We start from the raw sequence: 15,639 nt of genomic DNA, 5'->3' as shown, positions 1-15,639 counted from the left end.
AACTTATTTACACTCAGAAAATCAACAAAACATGTCATTTCACCATGTATGTCACAATTGTTAGATTAAAGGAATAGTTCAAATTCGAAAAAGCAATGCAGTGCTCTTATGAGTTCAACCCCAGCAAGACCAACAGGTAAGGCCCAGATAGATCAAAGTCCATTATGGTTATGCCTGTCACATAGCAGTCAAGTAATTAAGACTAGGGTTTGGCACCAAATCGCTGTCCAAAATGAAGTCTTTGGTTGTGTACTGGAGCCGTAGGGCTTATTTATCTCATACGTAACTGAGGCTTATATCCAGCATTGTGCAAACTGCATACATGAATCACAGTTGTCTCAACTTGCTCTAGGCTGTTAAGTAATGTCAGATATATTTGTTTGCATGGTTTCTGATGCTGTACGAAACACAGCTATCTATAAAAACTGACAGAAAGTATGTTGCATAGCTAAAACACTAGCAGCAGCATCTTGAAGCCTGAGGTTTGTCCATACTGTTGTCCATGTGCTGTGTTCTCAAACAACGTGGCTGTCCTCTTAACAATTCAAAAAGCATGCTGGTGATAGAAACCAGACGTCTGAAGCGTTTAATATCTCTAAAAGCTTCTTCATAGAAAGTTATTGCACAAAATTGTTACCAATACATTGCTGAGACATGGTTTTGCATTACTTTTGAGACAAGGGTTTGGCCTAAAACACATTATTTATTTTAAATTCATTCATGGCAGAGAAGTAGTGGAATAGAATAAAACAGCACAGTACAGTGTAGTATAGTACAGTGGTTTGGTATATTAGTGTAGAATAGTGGGCTATAGCATAGCAAGTTTGTGGTTTTGGACTATACTGTGGCAGTGTTGGACTGATGCTTTGTCAAAGGGCACCCCCTTGTGTTTATTTCTGCAGCAGCTGGTCAGCAGAAGTCACTCGCTCTGGAGCCATTTTTTTTAACTGAGAAAGATGAGGGGAAGATATCAAAACCTCATGTCGAAGCGAGAAATTACATTCAGTAGGATGGCACAGTGTAGCATAGTGCAGTATAGTACAATAGAGTTTAATTTAGTGTATATAATAGAGTTTAGCATAGCATAGAGTAGTACAGTATTGTATAGTACAACAGCTTAGTGCAGTGAGGCATAGTAATGCACTACAATGCATTGTAGTACAATACAGCACAAAATAGTACAGTACAATATAGTGTACTATTGTAACACAGTATAGTATAGTACAGTATAGCATATTACAGTATACTGTAGTATTGTACTATATTATTGTATGTTACAGTTAAAGCATAGTAGAGTATGGTATAGTATAGTATAGTGTACAGTGATCAGACATAACATTAAAACCACCTCCTTGTTTGTCCTCTCATTGTCCATCTTATCAGCTTCACTTACCGTGAGTGGATCAGACACAGCAGCGCTGCTGGAGTTTTTAAACACTTCATTGTCACTGCTGGACTGAGAATAGTCTAACAACCAAAAATATCCAGCCAACAGCGTCCTGTGGGCAGCATCCTGTGACCACTGATGAAGGACTAGAGGATGACCAACACAAACTGTGCAGCAGCAGATGAGCTACAGTCTCTGACTTTACACTCTACTACAAGATAGGCTAACAAGGTAGGAGTGTCAAATAGAGTGGACAGTGAGTGGAGCCAGTGTTTAAAAACTCCAGCAGCACTGCTGTGTCTGATCCACTCATACCAGCACGTCAGTGCCAAATAATACCTGCTCTGAGGTGGTCCTGTGGTATTCCTGACCGTAGAAGAACAGGGTGAACAGGGGCTAACAAAGTATGCAGAGAAACAGACTACAGTCTGTAATTGTAGAACTACAAAATGCTCCTGAATGGACAGCGGATCTGATGGCAGATTGTTCTAGTATAGTATGTTACAGTATAGAGCAGTATATTGTGTATATATATATATATATATAGAATAACATACAGTACATAGTATAGCATGTAGTATAGAATAGTACAGTATATGGTGCAGTATAGCATAGTATACACTATACAGTACATAATATAGTACTGTATAGTATAGAATAACATGGTGTGTAGTGTAGTCAGTGGTTTTGGACTGTACAGCGGCACTGTTGCGCTGGCGACCCCTGCTGTTCGGTCTTCGCTAACACACTGGGTCGGTCCCTGCAGCACCGAGACAGCAGAGCTCGCTGAGCCGCTCTGTGGCAGCGTGGCTGTCGTCTTTTCACCCGAGGAAGAAGATGAGGGGGAAGATGTCCGAAGCTCATGCCGAGGCGGGAAACGAAATGCCGGCAAAGAAGCAGAAATTGAGCAGCGACGAGAACAGCAACCCGGACCTTTCTGGAGACGAAAATGTAAGCGAAGAGCCCGTCCATGATTTCAGCTCACTTTCCCTCTCTATCGTCCCAATGCTGCGCTGTGGATGCAGCTTGCAGCAGAAGCTGGACGTTGTCCACGTCTGTTAAAGTAAAACCGTTTCTATAACTGTGCCATTGTGTTTATCATTTGTTGCTTTGTGTTTTTTTTCCCGTCCGCCTGTTTTGGCCTCCTCGCAGAGCTCCATGTGCCTTGTTTTTATTCAGACTCGCCAGTGTTATTGTTAGCTCGCTAGCTAGCTGGTTGAGTAGCTTGGAGAAAACACTGCTCGGCGCGGTGGGTCCGGATATGTACATATATGTTATCGTTCTGCTGTTTTACTAATGTATTATGCGAGTGTAAACCGTAATGTTCCCTCTTAACTTCGTGTGGGTTGTGCTTCTGCTTAGACTCAAGACTCCAGACTCAAGTCTAGGCCAGATTCACGAATCTGCACTCAGCTTCTTGTTCGAATTCTCTCGCAAGAATGTAGCCTAGTTAGCTGCTGCACCAATTAAGGTGGAACGGCAAAATTCGAACAACTGCTGCACCATTTAAGGTGGAACGGGAAAATTCGAACAAGAATCTGGCGGGTTAGTAAACCAGTTTCAGCCTCGTGTCGTGTTCACTGTCGCCGTCCCTGTGGGTGTGTTTTACAGCCATCCAAGTATAAACTGATACCATCTCTACACTCTACGACAACAGTAATGTCCTGAAAGTTCATATACAGTGGCTGTGTAATGCAGTGGCTGTGTAATGCAGTGGCTGTGTAATGCAGTGGCTGTGTAATACAGTGGCTGTGTAATGCAGTTGCTGATTACCTGAAAAACTGTTGGTAGTAGTGGAAAAGTACAGTGCACTTCAGTGACTGGCAATGTTTCTAATGGCCTGCACCAGCATTAGAAATTAGTTTCCACTTGGTTTCGCAGCTGGGACCATTAATCCATGTATCCATGTCATATTTAGGGACATTGAAATATTTTTGACACAGAATCAAATGAAGTGTCCTTGTATTGCAGGATGATGCAGTCAGCATTGAGAGCGGCACCAACGCTGAACGCCCGGACACCCCCACCAACACTGCCAATGCTACTGGCAGGAAGAACTGGGGCAAGGGCAAAGGGAAGTCGAAGAAATGCAAATATTCCTTCAAATGTGTTAACAGCCTGCGGGTAAGACGACTGAAATGGCAGCTAAGGAAAGATCATTTCTTGAAGACAACGTTGCACGTCTGTCATTATCTTGCTGTGAGACGCATTCGATGTATTGCTTTCTTTTAGGAGGACCATGGCCAGCCTTTGTTTGGCGTCCAGTTCAACTGGCACAGTAAGGAGGGCGACCCCCTCGTCTTTGCAACAGTGGGAAGCAACAGAGTGAGTGTCTGAAGCTGAAGTCTAACAGTGTGACTGAGTGCTTGTGTAGCTGTATTATATGTATATGTGATATTCATTTGAACTGTAGTAGCTTGGCCAGCATTAACAAGTAGTATTGTAATTTTGTCGAAACAATAAATTAATATTGTTATCTTCAGCATACCACCAAAAATCTTTCCACCCATCTCTCCGTTTGAACCCGTTGTGCTGTTTTTCCTGGTTTCCTCAACCTTTCCTGGAAAAGCATAATAGTAAATAAAGTGCAGCACTAGCGCATTTTTTCATTAAGACAGATTTGCTCTGTCGTGGTAATGTTTAATTAAGGGTGCGCAGTAAACCAGCACTGGATACATTATTTGCCAATAACTATAAGGTGTTAATTATGAGTCATTGTTATCAGCCCAGAAATCTCATATCAGTGCATTGCTGTATTTAATATGCTGGACTGGATAGCAAATCGATAGTTATTTACACCTACCAAAAGTGGATGTTTAGGATTGATTACTGTTAATTATTGAATCGCTGTCCTTGTCTGTACAGGTCACCTTATACGAGTGTCATTCCCAAGGAGAGATCCGGCTCCTGCAGTCTTACGTGGATGCGGATGTATCCTTGTCTTACACAAAGAAATATTGTTTATTTTTTTGTCATTTGGTTAAATCACATTACTACAACACAGTAAGATACTGCAACATTGACAGCCAGGTTTTTCTTATTACTTGTGATACGTAAACTTTTATTGCTTTGGTTCACTTTCTTAGAGTTTACAATGGATATATTAAAGTAAAGAGATTCAGCAGTTAAAAGTAATACAGACTGTTTTTCACAGTCACATTGCTCATTATTTGATATGCAGCAATTTGTTTTGCTCCTTAACTGCTTCACTTACCAGGCAGATGAAAACTTCTACACCTGCGCTTGGACGTACGACACCAGCACCAGTCACCCTCTCTTGGCCGTGGCTGGCTCCCGAGGCATCATCCGCATCATCAACCACATCACTATGCAGTGCGTCAAAGTAAGTGAACTGATATCTGTCTGCCTTTTGATGTCACTTGTGAGCTACCTGTTGCTGATTTAGGAAAATGTGTCATGAGAAGGAATTTGTTATTGCTAATAACTTCAAAGTGTGATATTTTTTCACAGTAAAACATGATCTAGACTGAGTTCATGCTTTTTTCTTTTTTTTTTAACAACTTTTTACAATGTAAAGAAAGGAGTAGTGTGTACTGGTGTTTAATATTGCCAAAAGTGTAGTTCCAGCTGCTTAAAGTGACCAATACATTACTATAGCGCACAGTGCATAGCGGAGTGATACAGGAGTGATGAACATGCTGATATAACAACAGGGGTTAAAATTCAGTCAGATTATGTGGTCAACACTAGCTTTTGTAAAAGACCATGTGAGACGAAAAGGTTAACAACAATTTACCTAAGCAATAGGCTGTTCTTGAAATGCTTGTGATCTTTTTTCAGCATTACGTGGGGCATGGAAACGCAATTAATGAGCTTAAATTTCATCCGAGAGATCCCAACCTCCTGCTGTCAGTGAGCAAAGGTAACAGTGCCTCAGCTACATCCATTTCTACACAAGGCCATTACACAGACATGGAGCTAATAATTGTTTTGTTCATCAGATCATGCGTTGCGTCTGTGGAACATCCAGACTGACACCCTAGTAGCCATATTTGGTGGTGTGGAGGGCCATAGAGATGAAGTCTTGAGTGCGGTGAGTGTGGAGTAGGAGTAAACGAGAGTGAAATGTTTTTGTTTAACACTCTAGTGAACATCTGCCTGTTTTAATTATATGAGAAACATTGTTGGTTTGCAATAAAGTGGTTTCCCATTACCAGCTGCCCGGTTTCTGCAACAGGCACTTTTGGAGAGTTAGAAATTGAGGGCAAATATGGACTGAATGGACTTTATGCATGCTGCTAAACTGTCCTGTGGGTTGTAGGACTTTGACCTCCTTGGCGAGAAGATCATGTCCTGTGGAATGGACCACTCTCTTAAGCTGTGGAGAATCAATTCTGAGAGAATGCAAAAAGCAATACGGTGCTCTTATGAGTACAACCCCAGCAAGACCAACAGGTAAGGCCCAGCTAAATGTGTAGTCCATTATGTCTGTCTTTGCCTGAGACAATGCAGTCAAACTTTTAAAGTAGCAGTTGGACCAAAATTCATATTTACACAAATTTCTCCCGAATGTTTGACCCACTACTTTTGAAAGTATTGGGCGATAACCCTCCACTTTTTGATTGCGTTCAGGTTGCTTATGGAACACTAACCCCTAGACACAAAACTAAAAAACCTCAATAGCAGAACCAATCAAAATCTCCATTTCAGCTGGGAGGCAGGACATTTCTCAAACAGTAAAATCTTCGCGAGTTTGTCTTCAATGACATGAGCTAATCTGGCAAGAATATTTTTACTGTGATACATGAGCTAATGCACTTGACCACAGTTTATGTGCATTTACTAAATGTCAGTTTAAATATTTCTTAAGTAAGGGCCTACCTTGTTTGGTGTGGGCCTTTCGAACTTTTTCTTCAGTACGGTCCGTTTTAGCATGTGTCTAGCATGTTCAGGTCCACACCAAACAACTGAACTGTGGTCCGCCAAAAAGCACAGTTCTCAGTTTGCTTCTAACCATCCCCTGGTTCAGTTCATTTCTAGAAAGATGGATTTTTACGAAGGTCCAAGCGAAACAAAGGAAATCAACACCAGCGTATGCGTTTCTGAGTGTTCGTCAAAGCTGCACTGTGTGCCCAGTCTTCCTGTTTTTTTACTCTCAAGTACATTTTACTCTCAGATCGTTCTTATCGTAATAGCGAAGATATACAATTGATTTCTGCACATGGATCCCAGAGCGTACTTTTGGCCAAGCATTAGTGATTGATTGGTAAATTTAAATTGGTAAACCAATCATAAAGAAGCAGATATCAAGTAGGGTTTATTATTATTGCTTTGATTGCGATAAAACATAAACAGACGATAAGCTTCTCTGTTTCTATTGTTCTGTTTTCATGGTGGCGAATGTGAGCGTAACAGAGCGCTTGCATTCCTGCAAATTTTCTGAGCAATAAACAAGCATTCACATGTGTAATTTGATCCACTTAAGTCGTTGCAGAGTGAAAATAACCAAACCAGAAGAAAAACATAAAATATCACAAAAACCCAAACTCAGACTTTAGAAAATAAATTGAGTATGAAAACATCCTGATGTTCTTTGGAGATGTTAGATAGCAAAGTTTGCCTTTGAGGCAGTGTATTACAGGGTCAAAACAAACACTGACACTGTTCATAAACTGGTTTATAGATACATGTTTTAGCATGAAATTAAAAGTAGTTTGAGGCAGTCATTGACCTAGCTGCATTTTCTCTACATTTTAACTATTTTTTTTTGTTGAAACAAGAAATGGCACCACCCCTGTGATCAGCCAAACCTCCCCCAAATGTAGTCAGCCAGCCAAGACATGTTTAGTGTCCAAAGCATCTTTCTTTAGTTTTGCACTGGAGCTACAAGGCTAATGTAGCTCATACATAACAGGAAGCTTAAACGGCAAACATTAGCATTGTGCAAAAAAAATGGTTAAATAGTAGTTATCTCAAATTGCAGTATGTAATCTCAAATAGATGTGCGTATGTGTTTTAGTGACACTGTATGTAGTTATTCATAAAAATTGTTGCATAGCTGAAAACTGTAGAGCCCATCTTAAAGCCTGAATTTTGTCCATACTGTTATCCATTTTTATAGTATATCGTATGCCATAGTGTCAAAAACCACATAAGCAGATTTTAAAAAAGCAAACTTTGGACACCAGTCATGCTTTTGCTGATCAGTCTGGGGTATGGGATAAACGGTGTATTTAGTTTAATTTTGGTCAAACCACTGCTTTAAAAAGCACAGATCATTACAGGGGGTTAATTGTTTCTAATTCTTTTGTATTTCAGGCCTTTTGTGTCTCAGAAGATCCACTTCCCTGACTTCTCCACAAGAGACATTCACAGAAATTATGTAGACTGTGTGCGCTGGCTTGGGGATTTAATCCTCTCTAAGGTAAGACTCTGGGCCAGATGTGACTGCAGTATGTGCTCAGAATGTGTCTAAAATTATTATGTGATTGACTGACTAAGGCTGCGCATAAGACACCCCTCTTATCCACAAAGAGCCGGTGTGGATGCAGGTTTTCATTCCAGACAAGCACCTGATTCCACTTCTTTAATCAACTGATTTCAGTCAAACAGTTGATCGAGTGATCTCCTGCTTTGTTGGAATGCAAACCTGCAGCCACACCAGGCCTTTCTGGATAAGACTGGACATCCCTGGTATAGGACCACCTACTAACTGCATGCTTGTGAGGTTTAAAAGGCACAGTGTAGAAATGGAGATGGAAACAAACTTGGGAGAAAAAGGATGAAAGTGACAGAGAGGTAGCGCTGTTAATAAATGAAGTTATTTCCCAGGCAAAATATTGTCGGGGTGTTGTACTCTGGCAAAGAAAATAGAAAAATGGACAAAAGAAAATAAAAGAAGATTTTCAGTGCAGTGTTTTTGCATGTGCACATCTGATCCTGAGAGCTGAAATAATGTTGCTCTGTTGGTAAATCTTCTTTCAGCATATGTTCAAGGCTCGTGCCTCCATTTAGCCACTATGACTGCTGACACTGTTATAGGAATTCTCCTTACAAGAATCCCTTGAGACATTACTGCAAACATACACCTGTTTTTCAAAAGCTGAGAAAATTACACAGCCTCTGTTAACTGCTCAAACATTTAGTAAACTGAATGGAATATGTAGTTATTCACACTTCATTTGCGCCTTTTCAGGAGAGGGAAAAAATCACTGTTTACTTTCAATGTAAGTAAATGTAAAAATATTTTAATCCAAGCGATTTTAGACCATTTTTATTGGTTCATTCATAATGTATAATAATTATACTGTGTGAAGAACACCTGGTATTTTTAGATCATGCTGAAAATTTTAAAAAATTGCAAATTGGCTGTATAAGGTTTTGTTCCGACGGTGATAATTTACATGAGGGAGGAAAGCACTGTTTTGCATTTCCCATAAACTGCACTTTTAGGCATGGGCACCCATGTCGTATGAAGTACCCAGGCAGAATGCATACGATTGGTGCCTGAAACTGCCACAAAAATCTACATCAGGTCCTGACTATTTACCTTTTAATTTTACATTTTTTAGCATTCGATACGTCCTTTAACATTCATTCTTTCCCTGAACCTCTTTCTGCCTTAGTCCTGTGAAAATGCTATTGTGTGTTGGAAACCCGGGAAGATGGAGGATGATATCGACCACATCAAGCGTAACGAGTCTAACGTGACCATTCTGGGACGCTTTGACTACAGCCAGTGTGACATCTGGTACATGCGCTTCTCCATGGACTTCTGGCAGAAGGTGTGTATGAAAAACTACACAAAACACCATTACATGACTAACACCATAGATTTACTGCACATAAGTAACCATATTTGTTGTTGTTATAGATGTTGGCTTTGGGTAATCAAGTCGGAAAGCTTTATGTCTGGGACCTGGAGGTTGAAGATCCTCATAAAGCAAAGTAAGATTATTCCTCACCATCTTTCTACTCGTTACCCCTCTGTCTTTTAGTCTATGTGCTTTTCAGCCAGTCAGTTTGCTACAGGATTGTTCTACGCCTGCCTCTCTCATTCTACAGGTGTACCACCCTCACCCTCCCGAAATGCACCTCAGCCATCCGACAGACCAGCTTCAGCAGGGACAGCAGTATTCTCATAGCTGTTTGTGATGACGCGTCTATCTGGCGCTGGGACAGGCTACGCTGAAGACGTTTCATTCCTTGGACCAGTACAAATGACTGCTCTTCTCAGAAAGTCTTTGAGGCTGAGGAACCTGGACTATGGATGCTCTGTAGGTCCAATCTGCTTAGGCTGTGGAAGTTGCTTACCTCAGATGTGTCGCACCTCTGCTTTTGTTTTGTCTATTGTCACCTTTTCTGTCTTTAATAAAACCTATTTTGTACCAATTTTTTCATAGTATTTTTTAACGTGAATTTGCTTTGAAAAAAATTAAAAACAGTTTACAGGATCATGTGAGGTTTTCAGCCAATATAAAAGGGGTGGATTTAAGTACTGTACAGTTGTGTGTTGTGGAACAAAGTGAAAGTTCATTTGCACCACTGAAACATGGTTCAGTGGAAACCTGATATTTGAAAAAGTTAATTTTACCTGGTAACACAGATTATTCCTTCTTGAATTGCAGCATATCTACAGAGGACTAATTATCTAGAATTAATATTTGCATATAGACAAATTTCATTAATTTTCAGTTTCACCCTCCGCATACCTGTATGATCAAACCCAAGTCTGAGTGTGCGTATAATAATATAAGCATAATAGTTTAACAAAGTGAAAATGCCTGAACTTTTTTGATCCCCAAAATCATATAACAATAAACATAGAAAATAACTGATTAGAATAATTGCACATACAGGAATCTCTAATAAAATGGCAGGTAATTTAGATTGCTATTGCCAACATTTAATTTGTAAATATGAACTGCAGTTTGTAGACTCTGAGCTTTATTAGCTCAGTACGCCTGTGAAAAGTTGCATAAAAATGTTAAATTTGAATAATCATCTTTTCTCCATGTAAATAAGTTACTAATTAATATATCATTTATATCATTAATGTATTTTTTACGTGAAAGATGACATAATTCTTGCAGATGTTGAAATATAAATAATTAAACCAAAAGTCTTGCATGCTAAAATCCTGTTTGTTGAATTTTAAAAACTAGTACAATTTTTACTTGTTCAAGTTTTAGGAAACTTTGAATTAAAAAAAAGGATTCCACCAGTTTTGCAAATTATCTGCATAATTCAATTGCTAAGTTGTAAGCAAATACATTCAGAGCGGTTTTATTTAAAACGCTCCATTCCAGAGAAACTTACACAAAATTGTGCACAGTGGTGGTTATGGGAAGAATTTAATGCCTCTAAAAGTTACCTCACAGAATATTGTTACCTGAAACATGCATGAATATGCTGTCTGATGCCTGAGACATTGCCCTGCAATAGTTTAGAGACGATTTTGGCCTAAACGTGTATTTTAATATATTCATAGCAGAGGGGTACATCCAGGCGTTGTAATGCAAAATAGGACCCAAAACTACTTTACCATTGTCAACACTCATTATAAAAACTAGTTATATTGTGTATACCGTAAATAAATAAAGGGCAGTAAATAAAATGGCTATATTTGTGTTGTAGACATTGTGACTGAGGTTTGTATCTCCACCATTGAAAAGAAATCCGATTTGATAAGTTTCTCTACAAAGAACTGTGTAGGCTGGATATTGAGCCATAAGGCATTAAGTCTGTTGTTCAGTTTTAGTATCTATACTCTGTTTATACTTTTTTCAGAGATCTAATTAAAACATTTTGGGGGAAAAATCCATATTAAGTGCCATGCTTAACCATTAACAACAGCAAAAAACTGCTCATGTTCATGTTCATGACCTCAGTGAGCATGAACAGCCAATGAGCTGCTCTGTTCGCCAACCAATCAGGACTCAGTAAAGCAGTATAGCTAGCATCCTGCTGCCCAGATCCCGTTTGCTGTTAAAAAAAACGAAAATACAGGTAGGTTTTCTTTGGTGTTGTAATGAAATACATCATTCTGCTTTCTACAATTAAAGGAAAGTTTTAGGAAAGTGATTAGAAACTATTTTAACTTTTCCTTCTATCCATATAACTCCGTTCACTCCCATTCATTGAGGACTCGCTCGCGGGCGCCCTCTGGCGTTTTGCAGCCATGATTTTCATATAAAGGGGTAAAAGGAAGAGGCCGGGCTCCTCATAAACCTCAATTTAGCTTCTAGTTCGAGTTTAAATGGTGCAGCAGATGTGATCAGCTATCACAACCATGAGCAAACAGGACAAAACAATTGTCTGACCTGTTGGTTCTGTGAAACAGCAAAATAAGTTAATGTTACTCAGCTGACAAGCAGAAACAGAGCACCCCCACCCACCCTTTATATCATGCCTTTCTACTCTCCATGAAGCTGAAGTCAGCTTCTTTTTTGCAAGCTGCATGTTCGACTTTTCCCGTTCCACCTTAAATGGAGCAGCAGTTATTATAACGCCTCAGGCGCCAGAAGGAAACTGCTGCACCATTTAATGTGACTTCTGTTTATTCTTCTCATGTAAAATTTCTATTTCTTTCTTATATGGGCAAAACAGCACGGCGCCGACTGCAGAACGACGATGTTACAGTAGTTTCATACAGAGCTGCTTTACGAGGCTCTCTACAAGTTCTCTGGTCTTATAGGCATAAACCGGCTCTGGTCTCCTCCCTCCATCAGTAAACCCGCCCCTCCTGTTTTGTTTCCGGGGCTGGAGGGTTGCGCTCCTCTCTGGCCTATCAGCAGCTCTCCACACTGCTTCTCCTCGAAGTTTCTAGCAGCAAGCAAAAATCTGCTGTAGTGGTCGAGCGAGTGAGAGTGACAGAGCGAACCAGCCCAAATGCCTGTTTTATCCCGGCTGTGATCGAGAGGCTGTAAGACAATGTTAGTGTGCTGGGGCGATTTCTGCAGGACTGAGAGAGCTGATCATCAGGCGCGGCTGAACCGCTGAACGAGCCGCCAGCTTACAGTACTGATCATGTTTGGATGTCTAGTTGCGGGCAGATTGGTAAGTAGCTAATCGATACTGATATTGAGTACCAGCTTAGTGTTAGCAGTGTACGACAGCTGCAGAATCAAAGTCACAAAGCCACATACTTCTGTCTGGCCGTGGCTGAAGTGACCCAGCTTCAAGTCAGGAGCTCATTTCGCCTGTGGGCAGGCCTGTATTATGGCAGTATTTACTGTGAAACCTCAGGTCACGTGAACGTAAGTTGTGTTAAAACATGCAAGTAAGCTGTAGTGTTTTTTTTTAACCCTATTTTACCGTGACACTCGTGTCCACTGCAGGTCCAGACAGACGCTCAGCAAGTTGCGAGCGACAAATTTGTTTTTAACCTGCCGGACTATGAAAATGTCAATCACGTGGTGGTCTTCATGTTGGGAACTGTGCCTTTCCCTGCTGGCATGGGTGGAGCCGTGTACTTCTCTTTCCCTGACCCCAACGTCGGGCAGGTGTGGCAGCTCCTCGGCTTCATAACCAATGAAAAGCCAAGTGCCATATTCAAAATATCAGGCCTCAAAGCTGGTAAGTTCACTCTCTGATCTCTGCCTGTTCTACCATCAGAACTGACACCTGATCTGACCTGATAGATGCAACTTGCCCTTTTTTTTTAGGTGAGGGTGGGGCTCATCCATTTGGCATGATGGCTGCCCCTCAAGCCCCCTCAGTGGCCCAGGTTGGTGTGTCCGTGGAGGCCCTGGACCAGCTAGCTCAACAGACGCCGGTTTCCAGCGCAGCCGTCTCCACTATAGATTCCTTTACGCAGGTGACAAATAAAAGCAAGAGGCAGGATAGGCCTTAAAGGAACAGTTCAGCGGAAAAACAATTGTACCCTGTTTTCCATCTTACCCAGATGTAGTCAATCAGCCAGGACACGTTTGGTGTACGCATTCTGCTTCTTTAGTTTAGGACTGGAACAGCGAGGCTAACAATGCTAACAAACACTAGAAGTCAATAGTCACCCAAATCATTTTCTGGAATACATCCCCAAAACCCAGTTTGAAGTGCATCCAGGTCGTTCGTTAAAGTTGCACAGACTTGCCGATGTGGTTTAGAAGCAAGTACTCTTACTTCTGAGGTGGTTTGTGAATACCACATGTTTAAAAACCTGCAGTGTTCAGTTACACAGTGTGATTTTGTTCATTTTTGTAGTTCACATAAAGTCATACTGTGTCCTAAACCACACTGACAAGTCTGTGTAACCGTAATGAAGACCTGGATGTGGTTTGAGAGAACATTTAAGAATGCATTAAATACATTTAAGAAAAAAAGTTGGGAGACTGTTGACTTGTCAGTTCCTCTGGGGTTGTAAGCAGACAAGAATGCATATAGTAAAAACCTGTTCTCAGAGCAATTCTAGATAAACTGGTATGACAGGGACCAAGTACGGCTTGGGTCAGGCTACCAAGTGTCTGGTAATGAACCTCTGTGTCTGCACTGTATATGAAATTCACTCACTGGCTGTTTTATTAGGTGCCTTGTATCTGCACTCATTGGCCATTTCATTAGGTCTTACTGTGTAGGTAATTTTGTACTGTTATAGATACAGACTGTAGTCCATTTGTTTGGCTGCATAATATGTTAGCCCTCTTTTACCCCAGTCATTAGTGGTTAGGATGATTTTTTTGGGTGGTGGATCATTCCCAACACTGCAGTGACACTGTGATGTTAGTAAGTGTGTTCTGCACAGAGTGAATCACACAGCAGTGTTACTGGAGTTTTTAAGCAGCTCAGTGTCACTCCTGGACTGAAAACAGTCCACCAAACAAAATTCCATCCAACAGTGTCCTGTGTCCACAAAGTGGCCACTGATGAAAGACTAGAGGCTGATTAACACTGAAGAGAAACAGATGAGCCATCGTCGCTGAAGTTACCTCAACAAGGTTGACCAGCAGGGTAGGTGTGTCAGTGAGTGGACAGTGAGTGGACCCAGATAATACCTGCTCCGTGGTGGTGCTGTGAGGGTCCTGACCACTGATGAACACGGTAAAGAGGGCTAACAAAGTATGCAGAGAAAGAGATGGACTAAAGTCTGTAACTGTTGAACTACAAAGTGCACCTACAGCCGTGTCCAAAAGTTTGAAGACCCTTGTTCAAATTACTTTTTGTTGATTTTCTAATTGAAAATTAGTGAACAAGCACTGTCCTGCTGTAATATTGATCTTTTTCCATATTGCTGCTGACAGTTCACACAGAAGATGCTGGAGAGCCTGTACAACTTTACCTCCTCCTTCGCTCTGTCACAGTCTCAGATGACACCAAACCCATCAGAAATGTATGTTCCTGCCAGCTCCATTCTCAAATGGTAAGTGTTCAGTACAGCCAATAGTTTTTCTTTCACGCTCATTTATCTGGCTAGTTTGTGTACAATGTACAATACAGATTGATCATTGATCTGTCTTGTCCTCCCTCTCCAGGTATGAAAACTTTCAGAGACGAATGGTGCAGAATCCAAACTTCTGGAAGACGTGAAGTGCTTTATTTACACAGTTACCACTTTACAGTGGAACAGAACATCACTGACATAAATTCATATTCAGGCTTGCTTTGGAACTCCTCAAGGGCAAAATTAACCTAGATTTTTGTTGTACACTAAAAGTCATAGCTATTTTGTGCTGTGCAATCCTCACAATAGCTGAATGCGTTTTTTATAGCCCTGCAGACAATTAAATACAGTATTGTTGAAATTCTTAGTTGATGCTGTGGAGATCGCGTGATGATTTTATTTTTCAGTTTTGCCTTCTGATGGAGAATTTCAGAATTTCCATAGAGAATATTGAAGGATTTTGTTTGCAAAACATCCTCAAAATCTGTTGTGTTCTTTTACTTCTTTTTGTGCTCTGGACCTGCTTAAAGCGATGGAATCTTTCACTTCATGTCTGTGGTCAGCTTTCTGTAAAGGTAAACTGATGGCTGTTTTTGAGAGGTCTGATTTATGACTTACGAATAGTGAGTTATGCAGAGGTTGGTAGTAACTAGTTGCATGTACAGAGGAACTTGATGGATTTGTACTTTCCTGAATATTTTTAAGTGACAATACTTTTACTTGTACTCAAGTACATTTCTGAGAAAAGATATCTTACATCTTAGTCATTACCATTTAGTTACAAAGTCCTTTTATCTGTTTAATTTGATGCTGTTATGTTGGTGACAGTATGTGTATTGTTTTGCAGTCGGGTTTAGCGTCTTATATTAGACCAAAAGTGCATCAGAAAGAGAAGAATAGCACAGTACATTTA

General features: G+C 40.6%; 2 protein-coding genes across 2 annotated transcripts; both read left to right on the top strand.

Moving 5' to 3' along the window:
- The first annotated feature begins 2,150 nt into the window (after positions 1 to 2,150).
- On the top strand, positions 2,151 to 9,740 carry eed (embryonic ectoderm development). The gene is made up of 12 exons (XM_036557531.1): positions 2,151 to 2,338; positions 3,359 to 3,511; positions 3,620 to 3,712; positions 4,253 to 4,318; positions 4,605 to 4,730; positions 5,189 to 5,270; positions 5,350 to 5,441; positions 5,670 to 5,803; positions 7,667 to 7,772; positions 8,974 to 9,132; positions 9,222 to 9,295; positions 9,413 to 9,740. The coding sequence occupies exons 1-12, from the start codon at positions 2,225 to 2,227 to the stop codon at positions 9,537 to 9,539; spliced, it is 1,326 nt and encodes a 441-aa protein (XP_036413424.1). The 5' UTR covers positions 2,151 to 2,224; the 3' UTR covers positions 9,540 to 9,740.
- A 2,361-nt stretch (positions 9,741 to 12,101) lies between these two features.
- On the top strand, positions 12,102 to 15,271 carry hikeshi (heat shock protein nuclear import factor hikeshi). Its single transcript, XM_036557324.1, has 5 exons — positions 12,102 to 12,406; positions 12,688 to 12,925; positions 13,015 to 13,166; positions 14,587 to 14,705; positions 14,818 to 15,271. Exons 1-5 carry the CDS (start codon positions 12,377 to 12,379, stop codon positions 14,870 to 14,872), a joined length of 594 nt encoding a protein of 197 aa, XP_036413217.1. The 5' UTR covers positions 12,102 to 12,376; the 3' UTR covers positions 14,873 to 15,271.
- The last annotated feature ends 368 nt before the right edge of the window (positions 15,272 to 15,639 follow it).

Source organism: Colossoma macropomum, unplaced genomic scaffold (genome assembly GCF_904425465.1).
Source record: "Colossoma macropomum unplaced genomic scaffold, Colossoma_macropomum, whole genome shotgun sequence".
NCBI lineage: Eukaryota > Metazoa > Chordata > Actinopteri > Characiformes > Serrasalmidae > Colossoma > Colossoma macropomum.
This window is presented reverse-complemented; position numbering and strand designations above follow the sequence as displayed.